The sequence below is a fragment of the Pleurodeles waltl genome, chromosome 11 (assembly GCF_031143425.1).
Source record: "Pleurodeles waltl isolate 20211129_DDA chromosome 11, aPleWal1.hap1.20221129, whole genome shotgun sequence".
In the NCBI taxonomy this organism is placed as follows: domain Eukaryota; kingdom Metazoa; phylum Chordata; class Amphibia; order Caudata; family Salamandridae; genus Pleurodeles; species Pleurodeles waltl.
The window spans coordinates 205,135,302-205,151,467 of NC_090450.1; the positions used below are offsets into that span (position 1 = coordinate 205,135,302).

The 16,166-nt window shown below is 47.6% G+C and overlaps 1 protein-coding gene across 13 annotated transcripts in view; it reads right to left on the reverse strand.

Annotated features, from left to right (window-relative positions):
- TRIP12 (thyroid hormone receptor interactor 12) overlaps window positions 1-16,166 on the reverse strand; it is a 1,145,873-nt gene that overhangs the window by 431,708 nt on the left and 697,999 nt on the right. For all 13 annotated transcript variants that reach the window (XM_069213427.1, XM_069213421.1, XM_069213434.1 and 10 more), the window contains one exon: window positions 14,592-14,692. In XM_069213427.1, the coding sequence (XP_069069528.1) occupies window positions 14,592-14,692 (101 nt within the window). The remainder of the gene's footprint in view (window positions 1-14,591; window positions 14,693-16,166) is intronic.

Here is a 16,166-nt window from a genome sequence, read left to right on the forward strand (position 1 = left end):
ATTTTCCTGCAAATGTTGCAGTGATAATTTCCATGATGCCATAGAAGATGTCATTACTGATATATTATAAAGGTGTAGTTAGCAGTGCATAGCGAGCAAGATATAGTTACCTTAGGGCATGAGTTATAGCTACTTGAAATAACTATAACTGTTGAATTTCTATGTTTTAGTATGTTTGAAATGTGAGCCTAATTATAACGTCCTTGTAACCTTTGTTTTTTTATGTGAATTTCTATGTTTTAAAAAAATTCTATTTCCTAACTATTACGTCCCTGTAACCTTTGTTTTTTTCAGAGAATTACTTTTTTTTTTTAAATAGCATTACGCAATTATAATTACTTTACTTTAATCCAACCACTGAAGCGCACAGACTTTGGCCATGCAGAGTGGGGGTTGGTCGCAGGGTCTAGCCTGCAAACATCATCCTGGGAAAACGGCAAGAAGACGTTGCATATCACTAATGTATAAGGGGAGAGGCCAAACGCGTAGGGCTTCTAGGTCGTTTTACATACTTGCAGTTTTTAAAAGGGAGAACACAATCTCTGGTCTGAGCAGCAGATGACAAGAAAGAACACGCTGGTCGCATTCAGTACCCAAGATATTACTCAAAAAAAAAAAAAAAAAGAGAAAGCAAGGATTCAAATACCTCCATCAAGTACTACAAATAACTTTTCAAGGGTGAAATGCAAAGAAAAAAACACTTGCTTTGCCTTGGTCATACAGAAGAATTTAGAATGCTAAGTATTAAACCTAAGGCAGGGTGCACTATACCACAGGTGAGGGCATAGCTGCATGAGCAACATGCCCCTACACTGTCTAGGTCTAGTCTTAGACACTGCAAGAGCAGTGTATCCATATTGCGGATATGATCTGGGAGTTTGTCATTACAAACTCCCCAGCACCATAATGGGTTCACTGAATACTGGGAGGTTTGGTATCAAACTTCTCAGCACAATAAACCCACACTGATGCCAGTGTGGGATATATTGAAAAATGCACAGAGAGGGCATCTTAGAGATGCACCCTGTATGTTAGCCCAACTGCTAGCGTAGGACTGACCGGTCTGTGCCAGCCTGCCACTTTCAGATCAGTTCCTGACCCCATGGGTGAGTGCCTGTCCTGGGTGGAGGTGCTTCACACCTCCCCCCTGCAGGGACAGCAACACTTGGAGGTGAGACTCAAAGGCTCCTGCTCTTTGTTACTGTAGGAAAGTGCCACTGTTGGCATTGGTACCCCCCCTTTTTTTGCCTACTGTGGATGCCAACTGACTGAAAATGTGGTGGGACCCTGCTAACCAGGACCCAGCACCAGTGTTCTTTCTCAAAATCTTTCCCTTTGTTTCCACAATTGGCACAACCCTGGCATACAATTAAGTCCCTTGTAAAATGTACCCATGGTATCAAGGGCCCTGTGGCCAGGAAAGGTCCCCAAAGGCTGCAACATGTATTATGCTACCCTAGCGGACCCCCTCACCCAGCACATGTACACTGCCTTTGCAGCTAGTGTCTGCAGGTGGGGAGAAAAAGGCAAAGTCGACATGGCACAGCTCAGAGTGCCATGCCCACAAACCACTGCCTGTGACAAAGGTAAGACACCCCTCTAGCAGGCCTTACAGCTCTAAGGCAGGGTGCACTATACCACAGGTGAGGGCATAGCTGCATGAGCAATATGCCCCTAGTGTCTAAGTTCAATCTTAGATATTGTAAATGCAGTGTGGCATATTGAGTATATGGTCGTGAGTTTGTCATTACGAACTCCACAGCTCCATAATGGTTTCACTGAATACTGGGAAGTTTGGTAATCAGTGAGGGATTTATTGAGAAATGCACACAGAGGGCATCTTGGAGATGCCCCCAGCATGTTGCCAAACTGCTAGTGTAGGACTGACCGGTCTGTGCCAGGCTGCCACTTTCAGACAAGTTTCTGACCACATGGGCTGAGAGCCTGTGGTCAGAAACAAGCCTGTCCTGAGTGGAGGTGCTTCACACCTCCACTCTACAGGAACTATAACACCTGGCGGTGAGCCTCAAAGGCTGAAGCCTCGGATTACAGTGTCCCAGGGCACTCCAGCTAATGGAGTTGCCCGCCCCCAGACAAAGCCCCTCTTTTGGCGGCAAGTCCGGCAGGAGGATTATGGAAAACAGGTAGGAGTGACAACCCCACCCAGGACCCCCTCTAAGGAGCTCAGAGTTGAGGTGACCCCCCCCCCCCCCCCTACCTGCAGAATCCTCCTTCTTGGTTTGGAGGACAGGGACCAATAGGATTAGGTTTGCGCCCCCCTCCCCAAAAGGAGTAGGCACAAGAAGGCTGTAGCCACCCTCAGTGACAGAGGCCAATGGCTACTGCCCTCTGACCCCTAAAACACACCTAAATCTAGGATTTAATGGTTTAAGGGCCTCCCCGAACCCAGCTCACCAGATTCCTGACAACCTGACAAGAAGAAGGACTTCTAAGCTGAAACCCGGACAGAGAAGAAGGAAGGGGACAACTGACTTGGCCCCAGCCCTACCGGCTAGTCTCCTGCTTCAAAGAACCTGCAAAAGATCAGCGATGCATCCAGTGGGACCAGCGACCTCTGCCAAGCTCCAGAGGACTACCCTGCACCCAAAAGGAGCAAGAACTCCAGTGGACAGCGGCCCTGTCCAAGAAGAAACAACTAAGGACTCCAACCTCACTCTGAATGCTCGAGTCCTAACCACTCTGCACCAGATGCCCACGGCCTGTGTCCAGGTGGCACAACCAGCTACAGAGGATCCACAGATGATTCTGAGCAGACCTCTCCACCACAACACCCTGACTGCGAAAGCTCCAGATGATGATATCCGATGCCTAAAGCCCCACTGCACCCGCATCCCCCAGGCCTTGGAGAAACCGACCCCAGTGCAGCAATGTTCAGCAGGCAGCCCTCCTCCCTGTCCAGCCTGTGGTTTACCTGAGATGATCCCCTTGGACCTCACCTGCAGCCTCTGAGTCACCCCCCCCCCCCCCCCGGTCCCCTCATAGATAATGATAGGAGACCCAACACCTCGTTTGCACCCTGCACCTGGCCGCCCAAGCGCCGCTGAGGGTGTATGTTTGGTGCCTACTTTTGCCCCCTCCTCCCCCAGTGCTCCTCTGAACTCCCCCCTAGGTCTGCCCTACAAAGTCATGGGTAGTTCCCTGCATGCGGATTTGAAACCGAGGGCCCCCAGTCTCCATAGGAGCCGATGTTAATTTTGCCTACACTTTGACCTCTGCAACCGGCCGGCCTGTGTTGCTGGTGGTGGGTGTTTGGGTTAACTTGAACCCCAACCTGTGGACTTCCTAATCCCCGGAGACTGGAACTGTAAGTGTTGTACTTACCTGTAAAATGATCTAACTTTTCTTCCCTCCAGGACCCGTTTCTGAAAACTGCAGTGTCAAGTTTTAAAACAAATTGACAATATTTTTAAAAACTGTTTAACTTATTGATTTCAAACAAAGTACTGTTGATACATGTGTGAAATACGAATCTATTGAAGTACTTACCTGCAACCTCAATCTTGTGGTTCTAACAATAAAGAAAATATATTTTTGCTATATAAAAACATTGGTCTGGAGTTAAGTCATTGTTTGTGTGCTATTTCTATTGTTTGTGTGTGTGCAACAAATGCTTTGCATACATTCTGAAAAAGCCTAACTGCTCGAACAAACTACCACAAAAGGAAGCGAGAGTATTAGTATTATCTACTCTAGCCTCTGTGAAGCCTCTGGGGAACCCCTGAACTCTGTGCACACTCATTTTGATATAGTATATACATAGCCAGTTTCATACAGTCATGTTGACCCAGGGCACTCCAGCCAGTGGAGATGTCTGCCCTTCCGCTCCAAGCCCCACCTTTGGAGGCAGGTCTGGCGGGAAAATGAGTAAGCACAAGGAGGAGTGTCCACCCCAGTGGGGACCACCCCTAGGGTGCCCAGAGCTGAGATGACTCCCCCTGCCCTCCTTCCAGAATCCTCCATCTTGTTTTGGAGGAAGATAGCCAATAGGGTTAGGAATGTGCCCGACTCCCCAAACTGAACACAGAAAGGGAGTAGCCATCCTCAGGGTCAATAGCCATTGGCTACAGCCCTCTGACCTGTGTAATGTCTCTAAATCTAGTAGTTCGGGGCAACTTTGAACCTTGCTCTTCAATTCCTGGCGACCTGAAAGAAGAATGACTGAAGAGCCGCACCAGCAGAGAAGACTCCAGATGACAACTGACTTGGTCCCAGCCCTATCGGCCTGTCCGCAGCTTCAGGACTCCTGATACAAAAAGACGGCTCATCCTGCAGGACAAGTGGACTCTACAAACCCCAAGAGCACTACCTGCTTACCTAAGGACCAAGAACAACCGAAGACAGCAGCCCTGTCCACAAAGAAACCTACAAAAAGGACTACAGAGCCTTCGTGATCCACGAGTCACGCCCACTCTGCACCGGACGCCCACGGCCCATGCCCTGGTGGCTCACCTGTCCAGAGAAGCTCCCCAGGCGATTCAGACCTAGTGTCCACCCAAGGCTGACCCTTCCTGACCAACGATGCCTGCAGCCTAAATCCAGGAGCCCCCACTCTCCGAACACCTCCTTTCAAGATTCCCAATACAGAAAGGTAACCCTGCACCCGCAGCCCCCTGGGGAACTAAACCAACTGTCCACCGACTTCAAGTGGGATCTTAACTTAGCTAGCCAGCTATTGGTCTTATCCAGCTGACTCCCTGGACCAACCATGCAGCCTCTGTGAGCCCAGAGTTCCTCAGTTCCTCACAGGGTTGCATAGGGCGCCCAATGCTGTTTCTGCACCCTGCACTTGGTCAACCTGTGTCGCTAAGGGTGTATGTTTGATACTTACCTGCAGGCCCCCTGCTGTTGATCTAAACCCTCTCTGACCGTGACGCAACCCCTGTGGGTACTTACCTGCAAACCGTTCTCTTTTGAGCACCCCCAGTCTCCATTGCTTTACATTGGGCACCCAGCACCAACTTTGATCTCTGCACCTGGTTGGCCCTGTGTTGCTGGTGGTGCACTCTGTGCCAAAATGAACTCTGTCCTGTGGGCACCCTAACCCCAGAAGATTGGGACTTTAAGTCTAGTACTTACCTGTAAACTGTGTATGTATTTGTAAGGAAATGGCTCCCTGTTGCCGTTCCCCACCCCCACTTTTTGCCCGATACTGATGCTGACTTGACTGAGCAGTGTGCTGGGACCCTGCTAACCAGGTCCCAGCACCAGTGTTCTTTCACCTAAAATGTACCATTGTTTCCACAATTGGCACACCCCTGGCACACAGATAAGTCCCTTGTAAAAGGTACCAATGGTATCAAGGGCCCTGTGACCAGGGAAGGTCCCTAAGGGATGCAGCATATGTTGTGCCACCCTAAGGGACCCCTCACCTAACACATGCACACTGCCATTGCAGGAGGCACAAAGAGGGTATAGCCACCTTGCAGCACAGTAGCCATTTGCTACTGCCCTCCTGACCTAAACACATCCCTCCATTTAGTATTTTGGGGCAACCCAGGAAACCATATTTCTGCAACCTACACAAAGGAGGAGGACTGCTGACCTGAAAGCCCTGAAGACGGAGTCAACGACTGACTTGGGCCCAGCCCTACTGGCTTGTCTCCAGACTCAAAGAACCTGCACAGCGACGCATCCAACAGGGACCAGCGACCTCTGAAGCCTCAGAGGACTGCCCTGAACCAAAGGACAGAGAAACTCCCAAGAACAGCAGCACTGTTCATCCACACCAAACTTTTTGCAACTTTGTAGGAAGTTGGCTCTGTATGTGCTATTTCAAAGTAAGGAATAGCATGCACAGAGTCCAAGGGTTCCCCTTAGAGGTAAAATAGTGGTAAAAATAGATAATACTAATGCTCTATTTTGTGGTAGTGTGGTCGAGCAGTAGGCTTATCCAAGGAGTAGTGTTAAGCATTTGTTGTACATACACATAGACAATAAATGAGGTACACACACTCAGAGACAAATCCAGCCAATAGGTTTTGTTATAGAAAAATATATTTTCTTAGTTTATTTTAAGAACCACAGGTTCAAATTTTACATGTAATATCTCATTTGAAAGGTATTGCAGGTAAGTACTTTAGGAACTTCAAATCATAAAAATTGCATGTATACTTTACAAGTTATTGACAAATAGCTGTTTTAAAAGTGGACACTTAGTGCAATTTTCACAGTTCCTGGGGGAGGTAAGTTTTGGTTAGTTTTACCAGGTAAGTAAGACACTTACAGGGTTCAGTTCTTGGTCCAAGGTAGCCCACCGTTGGGGGTTCAGAGCAACCCCAAAGTCACCACACCAGCAGCTCAGGGCCGGTCAGGTGCAGAGTTCAAAGTGGTGCCCAAAACGCATAGGCTAGAGTGGAGAGAAGGGGGTGCCCCGGTTCCGGTCTGCTTGCAGGTAAGTACCCGCGTCCTCGGAGGGCAGACCAGGGGGGTTTTGTAGGGCACCGGGGGGGACACAAGTCCACACAGAAATTTCACCCTCAGCAGCGCGGGGGCGGCCGGGTGCAGTGTAGAAACAGGCGTCGGGTTCGCAATGTTAGTCTATGAGAGATCTCGGGATCTCTTCAGCGCTGCAGGCAGGCAAGGGGGGGGGGGGTTCCTCGGGGAAACCTCCACTTGGGCAAGGGAGAGGGACTCCTGGGGGTCACTTCTCCAGTGAAAGTCCGGTCCTTCAGGTCCTGGGGGCTGCGGGTGCAGGGTCTCTCCCAGGCGTCGGGACTTTGGGTTCAAAGAGTCGCGGTCAGGGGAAGCCTCGGGATTCCCTCTGCAGGCGGCGCTGTGGGGGCTCAGGGGGGACAGGCTTTGGTACTCACAGTATCAGAGTAGTCCTGGGGTCCCTCCTGAAGTGTTGGATCTCCACCAGCCGAGTCGGGGTCGCCGGGTGCAGTGTTGCAAGTCTCACGCTTCTTGCGGGGAGCTTGCAGGGTTCTTTCAAAGCTGCTGGAAACAAAGTTGCAGCCTTTCTTGGAGCAGGTCCGCTGTCCTCGGGAGTTTCTTATCTTTTCGAAGCAGGGGCAGTCCTCTGAGGATGTCGAGGTCACTGGTCCCTTTGGAAGGCGTCGCTGGAGCAGGATCTTTGGAAGGCAGGAGACAGGCCGGTGAGTTTCTGGAGCCAAGGCAGTTGTCGTCTTCTGGTCTTCCGCTGCAGGGGTTTTCAGCTAGGCAGTCCTTCTTCTTGTAGTTGCAGGAATCTAATTTTCTAGGGTTCAGGGTAGCCCTTAAATACTAAATTTAAGGGCGTGTTTAGGTCTGGGGGGTTAGTAGCCAATGGCAACTAGCCCTGAGGGTGGGTACACCCTCTTTGTGCCTCCTCCCAAGGGGAGGGGGTCACAATCCTAACCCTATTGGGGGAATCCTCCATCTGCAAGATGGAGGATTTCTAAAAGTCAGAGTCACCTCAGCTCAGGACACCTTAGGGGCTGTCCTGACTGGCCAGTGACTCCTCCTTGTTTTTCTCATTATCTTCTCCGGCCTTGCCGCCAAAAGTGGGGCCTGGCCGGAGGGGGCGGGCAACTCCACTAGCTGGAGTGTCCTGCTGGGTTGGCACAAAGGAGGTGAGCCTTTGAGGCTCACCGCCAGGTGTGACAATTCCTGCCTGGGGGAGGTGTTAGCATCTCCACCCAGTGCAGGCTTTGTTACTGGCCTCAGAGTGACAAAGGCACTCTCCCCATGGGGCCAGCAACAGGTCTCGGTTTGTGGCAGGCTGCTAAAACTAGTCAGCCTACACAGATAGTCGGTTAAGTTTCAGGGGGCACCTCTAAGGTGCCCTCTGGGGTGTATTTTACAATAAAATGTACACTGGTATCAGTGTGCAGTTATTGTGCTGAGAAGTTTGATACCAAACTTCCCAGTTTTCAGTGTAGCCATTATGGTGCTGTGGAGTTCGTGTTTGACGGACTCCCAGACCATATACTCTTATGGCTACCCTGCACTTACAATGTCTAAGGTTTTGTTTAGACACTGTAGGGGTACCATGCTCATGCACTGGTACCCTCACCTATGGTATAGTGCACCCTGCCTTAGGGCTGTAAGGCCTGCTAGAGGGGTGTCTTACCTATACTGCATAGGCAGTGAGAGGCTGGCATGGCACCCTGAGGGGAGTGCCATGTCGACTTACTCGTTTTGTCCTCACTAGCACACACAAGCTGGCAAGCAGTGTGTCTGTGCTGAGTGAGAGGTCTCCATGGTGGCATAAGACATGCTGCAGCCCTTAGAGACCTTCCTTGGCATCAGGGCCCTTGGTACTAGAAGTACCAGTTACAAGGGACTTATCTGGATGCCAGGGTCTGCCAATTGTGGATACAAAAGTACAGGTTAGGGAAAGAACACTGGTGCTGGGGCCTGGTTAGCAGGCCTCAGCACACTTTCAATTGTAAACATAGCATCAGCAAAGGCAAAAAGTCAGGGGGCAACCATGCCAAGGAGGCATTTCCTTACAAACTTTTAGAGAACTCTTTTAGAGAACTCACTCTTCCCGTCGGAAGCGTGAGACTTCACCCTCTGCACCCGACGCCCCCGGCTCGAGCTCCAGACAGCCAACACTGCAGAGAGGACTCCAAGGCGACTGCGACCTCTTGAGTAACCTGAGACGACCCCCTCACTCCACCACAGCGATGCCTGCAGAGAGGATCCAGAGGCACCCCCTGACCGCGACTGCCTGGAACAAAGAACCCTTTGCCTGGACCAAGCACTGCACCCGCAGCCCCCAGGACTGAAAGGAACCAACCTCCAGTGCAGAAGTGACCATCAGGCAACCCTCTGCCTAGCCCAGTCAGTGGCTGGCCCGAGAAAGCCCCGTGCCCTGCTTGCATTGCTAGAGTGCCCCCCTGGGTCCCTCCATTGATTTCTACAGAAAACCCGACGCCTACTAAGCACACTACACCTCGCCGCCCCTGTGCCACTGAGGGTGTGTTTTGTGTGCCTGTTTGTGCCCCCGCCCACCCCCCAAAGTGCTCTACAAAACCCCCCTAGTCTTCTCCCCAAGGATGCGGGTACTTACCTGCCAGCAGACCGGAACCGGAGCACCCCTGTTCTCCATAGGCACCTGTGTGTTTTGGGCCCTCATTTGACCTCTGCACTGGACAGGCCCTGTGTTGCTGGTGCAGTGACTTTGGGGTTGCCTTGGACCCCCAACGGTGGGCTGCCTATGTCCAGGAAACTTAACTTGTAAGTGCTTTACTTACCTCAGAAACTTAACCTTACTTACCTCCCCCAGGAACTGTTGATTTTTGCACTAAGTGTCCACTTTTAAAATAGCTTATTGTCATTTTAACACTACTGTGTATGCTATTGCTCTAATTCAGAGTTCCTTATTTACCTGTGTAGAGTACCTCGCATTTACTTCAAATCTTGAATCTTGTGGTTCTAAAATAAATTAAGAAAATATATTTTTCTGTACAAAAACTGTTGGCCTGGTGTTAGTCTTTGAGTGTGTGATCCTCATTTATTGCCTGTGTGTGTGTGTAAAATAAATGCTTAACACTCCCTCTGATAAGCCTACTGCTCGACCACACTACCACAAAATAGAGCATTAGAATTATCTAATTTTTCTACTATCAACCTCTAAGGGTACCCTTGGGCTCTGTGCACACTATCTCTCACTTTGAGATAGTATGTAGAGAGCGAACATCCTACAGGAACTGTCACAGTTCCCACTAAGGCAAAGCAAACAGCTATTCCCAAAGGGTGGGCAACTTGGGGGATAGCTGTTTGAGACAGCAGGAGTCGGCCCGTGGAAGTTGGTGGTCCCCAAGTCCATTAATGGTTCCAGCAGAATGCCAACTGCAGGCTGCGTGACAATGTGCTCCAAAAAGTGAAAAAACAACATGGCACACATTTGTGTGCCATGTTGCCTAACACTGCCTGTAATATTTGTATGTCACCCCTACTGCAGGCCTTACAGCCCTAAAACTGGGTATTTAATATTACAGGTGAGGGCATATCTGAATGAGCAAATATGCCCCTACTATGTCTTTGTCAATTGTTAGACATAGTAAGTTAACAGGGAAGCTATTTTAAATGTATGTGGTGGACACAGGTCAATACGAGATCCCCGCTACACAATGGCCTCAATGAAACTAGGAATGTTTGATATCAAACATCTCATCGTAATAAACCCTCACTGATTCCAGTGATGGATTTATTAATACATGCACCCACAGGGCACCTTAGAAGTGCCCCCTGAAGACCTGCTGTAGTTAACTGGATTTTTCTGTTGCAACACCTCCCACCCCTCACTTTTTGCCTTGTGTTTGATGCAACTTTGACAGAAGTGCAGTGGTTCCCTGCCAACCAGCTCGCCAGTGTTCTTTCTCCCATAACTGTAAAAATATTTCTATGTAGGAAGCTGGTTCTCTATATAGAGCACTAAAATGTAGTACAGTCTGCTGAGAGTCCAGTGAATCCCCAACTAGTTTTGCAGAGGCAAAAGTAGACAGGACTAATGCTCTATATTGTGGTAGAATAGGCGAGCAGTTAGGCGTATCAAAGGGTAGTGCTAAGACTTTGTTGTACTCCAAAAGGCAATAAAGGAGACTCTCAAAGAATAAATCCGAAACCAGTTTAGAAAAATTACTGTTTTTATATGTGTTTCAAACCCAAGAACTTCGTAATCAGGTAAGGAGACTTTTGTAGGAAGCTGGCTCTTTATATACTATCTCAAAGTGAGAGAGTGTGTGGGGTTCCCCAGGAGGCTTGACAGAGCCAATAGTAGATAATACTAATGCTCTATTTGTGGTACTGTGGTCGAGTAGTTAGGCTTATCGGAGGGTAGTGTTAAGCATTTGTTGTACACCAGTGCTTAATTTGTAAATAAGAAGGTGCTGGTGCCCAAAGCCCTCCTCTTCAACACGCAGCTGCTGCAATCAAATGTGTGAACATGGAATACTGGGGCGGCGTAATCCTGAAGCCATCAATCCATATAAAGCCACTCCCTGCTTCTTCAGATCACTCTTGTAGCTTTCTACTTTCTCTCTTTGTGACGCTCTTTCATTTTTCTCTTTATCCGTCTTTTCCATATGTGTCTTTTGCTCGCAGCAAATGTTTGAGGCCGAAGAATAAGCTCCGGCCCTCAAAAATAAGTGCAGGTGCTCAGCACCAGAAACAACAAGCACAAATTAAGCACTGTTGTACACACTTAAGCAATAAATGAGAACTCACACTCAATTACTTAACTCCAGGCCAATAGTTTTTTGTATAGAAAAATATTATTTTGTTTATTTTAGAACCACAAAATTCAAATTGCAGGTAAGAACATTAAATGTAAGGTACTTTGCGTAGGTAGGATTTTGAACCAAAACAATAATGTACACAGTTTTCCATAAAATGGCAATATTTTTTAAAAGTGGACACAGTGCAAAATTCAACAGTTCCTGTGGGAGGTAAGTACAGTTATGTTAATGTGGTAAGTAAAGTACTTATAAGTTCAGTCTCTGGGGTATACGTAGCCCACCGTTGGGGGTTCAAGTCAACCCCAAACACCCAGCCCCAGCAACACAGGGCCGGTCAGGTGAAGAGGTCAAAGAGGAGCCAAAATAACATGGGCGCCTTTGGAGATAGGGGGTGCTCCGGTTCCAGAGTGCTGGCTGTTAAGTACCTGCGTCCTCAGGGAGCAGACCAGGGGGGGGGGGTTTGTAGAGCACTGAGAGGGGGAGGGATTGGGGGGGGTGGGGGGGGGGGGGGCGGCGCAGAGTGTCGATTTGCAAAAGATTTCAATAGAGGGGCCCGGTGGTCATTCAGACGTTGCAGGCATGGCACTGGGGGGCTTTTCGGGCCACTCACCAACTGGCAAGGGTGAGGCCTGCCTGTTGGTTACTTCACAGGCGTCGGATTTCTTTGTCAACATTGGCTACTACCCTACACATCCCTAACACCCATAAATTCAGTAATTAGGGGAGTCCCAGGAACCAGAGCAAAAGATGCCACTGACCTCGAGAAGGACACCCCTGAGATGCAAAAGCGAGAACTGACAACCAGTGACGGACTTGGCACCAACCCTACCAGCCTGCCTGCCAACTTTGACAATCACGCCGAAGCTACAACGTCCTCCAGCAGCTGAAACTTCCAAAATCCTGAGAAAACTTATAGTATTCACTCTAGCACCAGGTAAGTCCCATGAAGTAGTGGAGCTGCTCCCCTGCATCCTTGCAGGCAACCAAGAACTGTTGAAGAGGACTCTAGATAGCCAAAACTACAGCTGGACAATACCGTAGGAAGCTGGCCTGGTGTGTGGTAAGCATCTATGGAGTTATCACCTTATACCAGGTCCAGATATCCCCTATTAGTGAGGTATAAACAGTGTCTAGGAAGCAAGGGCTCTCTAGAGGTAGCTGTGGATGAGGAGCCAAGACTTATCTAGGTGATATGCAAAGCTTATGCAATACCACTACAGTCACACAGCACTTACACACATAAAAAGAACCACACAGTGTTACGAAAATAAAGGTTCTTTATTATGGTAACAAATACTAAAATGCAGTATAGGCAACACTGCACTAGGAGGTGAGTAAACACACTATTATATACAGATTAGAAGCCAGTGATTAGCATGGAAAACAATAGCAAACAGTAAAATAATAGAAAATAGTGAAGGCCCTAGGGGAGGAACAAACCATATACCAAGTAAGTGGAATGTGAAAGGCAGTCCTCCACCCAAGGAAGTGAAATCTGTAGAGAGTAGCTGGAGGAACTAGGAACCCCAAAAGGCAAGTACCAGGGTGCCCCCCAGTGACTAGGAGAGAGAAGTTAAGCACCTGTTTTTTCCCCACACCCACAGGACAACTTTGGAAAAGAACTGTGCATGATCCAGACAAGACTGGAGGAAACCAAAATTGGATCCTGAAGCGGAGGACCTGCAAAAGAAAGGGACCAAGACAAGTTTGAGTGTCCGGCTGTGGCAGCAGCCACTACCCACTCTTCTATGGATGCAGGACCAGGTCAATGGTGGATGAAGAAACTTAGCAGTGCAGAAGAGGTGTTTCAGGTGTGTTGCAAGTGATATCCCACGTCAGCGGTTGTGATGCAGTCAGTCAATGGTGCTGGAAACACCAACAAGCCTTGCAAAAATCAGTGTAGGTTTTGTAAGGCTGAAGAGGACCAGCAAGGTGCAGGAGTCTTAGGGGACTTTCAGCAGCTGAGAGAGTCACAAGAACAGGAGGGAGCCCCCACAGGCAACAGGAACAGGAGTCGCAGAGAGGCCCACTCAGAACACCAGGAGAGGCTTCCTAAATCGCTGGAGCATCAGGCAGGAGACTGTGCTTTGCAGGGAAGTGCTGGAGGCTGGGGCTACACAGAGCCTAAAGATCCCTTGGAGGAGGAGCAAACAAGCCTTGGTAGCTACAAGTGTCGGGGTTCACAGGGGTACTGTCCTGCGAGGAAAAGCAATGGCTTACCATCTCCCAGGTTGGACAGCTGATAGAGAGGACCAAGGGGACCACTCCAGACGACCACCTGTGATACAGGATCCAAGCAGTTCCGGAGGAGCGAGGATCCACGCAGCCAGTCATTGTTACATTAGTGCCTGCGGATGCAGGGGAGTGATTCCTTCACTCCAGGGGAGATTCCTTCTCACTTCTTGTGCAGGCTAAAGACTCATTGCCCTCAGAGGATGCACAGCCAGGGAAACGTTGCAGTTGCTGGAAGGAGCCGGAGAAACAATGTTGCAGAGCAGAGTTGTCGCTGGAGTTGCAGATTGTCAGTTTAATAACGCCAAAACTACTGAACAGATTTACACCAAGTTACAAAAAGCTCTTTCTGTACCAAGAACTCACTTTCTGTCAAATTTGGTGTAATTCTGTTCAACGGTTCGGGCTGCAGTTGTGTCTAAAATCCCTATGAGGAACCGCATGGGAAAAATGCATTTTAGGACCATCCTTTTTTCTTGGCCCCCACTTGACGAATCACCCTGAAATTTTCCAAACAGCAGCCGAAGTGAGTGGCAAACTGGTTTGAAACTTTTGTGAACATTCATGAAAACAGCGCCAAAGTTATTGGCAAAACAAAAAATGCTTTTTTTATAGAAACTAGGTCCTAACTATAACTGTCAGTAAGTTATACACACATACACAACCTTCCATAGAAGCCCAAGACATAATGACAGAAAGGGAAAAAATCAGTTCTAGAGACTGAATGGACCTATACTGAGGAGACCAGTTACAAACTAAAGGTCTTTGTGCCTGGATTATAATCTCATTAACACTTGGCGTCACCCTAATTCAGAAAGCAATAGCTCTGTATCTCGGAAAGGGAGTGCGTTTTTAATGTCACATATGGACATTCTAACAATCAACAATTCAGAAAACAACATGACGCACCCCCAGCAGGATAGTAAACCTGGCCATAAATTCATCAGGCAGTAAACTTTAAAAGCAGTGGACTGGTAAGTGGAGGCCTGGACACAGGTGGGTTGTAGGTTTGACCACATTATTAAAGGCAAAACAAACGCATTTAAACAGTTTATCTTTTGAGATGGCATATTATGAGAAACCATCATGCACACATATAATTTATTTCTTCTTTCTATGTTCTCATATTTTAATAAAGTGATAATTAGCATTCAGGTAAAAGAAAAATGTTACCTTGATTGTCTACTTTGTCTTCATCTCTTGGAGGTGAATACTTTGGCCTACGTGGCCCACGCTTTGGCAGTCGTTTTCGTTTTAGAACATCACTAAGTCGACTGCACAAAAAATTATATAAACAATAAACAGAAAGCAAACCAAAGAAAGATAAGCATCAGAAAAAAATAACTCCTATTTGCATAAATATACACCAAGTATAATCCTCCATAAAGCATAGGAAGAAAAAGATTACCAATCGTTTGAGCTTGCTGTGTTGTAGGATCAAATGCTGCATACTTTGGCGACAAGTAATGTGGGGTTTAAAATATTACAATTTGTTGACTTCAATAATTTAAGTTTCGGTTTTGAGAATAACTTGTGATCAAGTGACAAACTCAAAATGCATCGGCATTTAGAGTCTACCTTGGATTATTGTATTCTTTCCCCCCATCGAAATAGGGATATCTGCTTGTGCAAGTATTACATGATTAGTAAAGCCAGCCAGCCACCTTTCCCAAATTTATATCCACAATGGCGATGGTTGGTACATGTGGTAGCTATACCCATAACAATAGAGTAAATCAAAATCTAAGCAGATGTATTGCCAAAAAAACCCGAAGAGAATACTTAACAGTGGTGCCCTACTGTTGAAAAGCATCCAGTTCTCTGAAGATAGGGAAATCTAACCAGGTGTCCCCTCAGAAAAGAGGAATTGTGCTACACTACAGAATGGGTTCATTAATGTAAGCCACTTACATACCTGCCCACAGTGCTATGCTTTGTCAATAGTGCTTCTTTTTTGTTTACTCCAAGCATGGGCATCTCAAAGACTAAATGCTGGAGAAGAAAGGCTTACTTCCTAGTATTCCTGGTTCTGCATGGTAGGTAACTTCACTACAGTCATAAGTGTTAAAGTAATTCAATGTGGTGTATGTTGACATACAGGGTCCTAATGTCTTTATGACCTTTTGAACAGCAGCACTGTTCAATGGCCTAGCCAAGGCAATGTTTTACCAAAATGTAGACAGTCAATTAGCGAAAATACTATTTTAAGACCACACTGCAGCTTCTGATGTGCAAGACTGAAAATGTGTCTACCGCTGAGGCTCCTTACAGAGTCAGTTCTTTTCTGTAGATTGAGAAAGAATGAATGATCATAGGAAATATTAAAACAGAAAAACAAGCTGTTAGCTAATTTGTCATTGCAGCTCTGGAGCATGAGGGAGAGAAGCTAAATGAGCTATTGAGTGCACGACAAAAAAGTTATTTTTTACTTTCGGTACTGCTCTTTCTGCAGATAAGCCCTCCAATAGCAGATTCTTCATCCTCTCAATGTTTCCCAGCCGTTCGACTGGATCCGGAAGCTTTTAAAGCAGTACTCCTGCATGATAGTAGGTGGCATCATGAGGTTCCATGCTTAAAGTGTGTCAATCAGCCTTGTATTGCACCAAGCCACAAACTTGTCCCAACAACAGCTATATACTGATTTGGTCAAGGGACACCTGGCTACGAATCTAACATCTACAACCACGGGAGGGAGATCAAAGGCAATCAGCTGTTAGCACTCTATCTCCAAGTATGATAGTGTAGTTT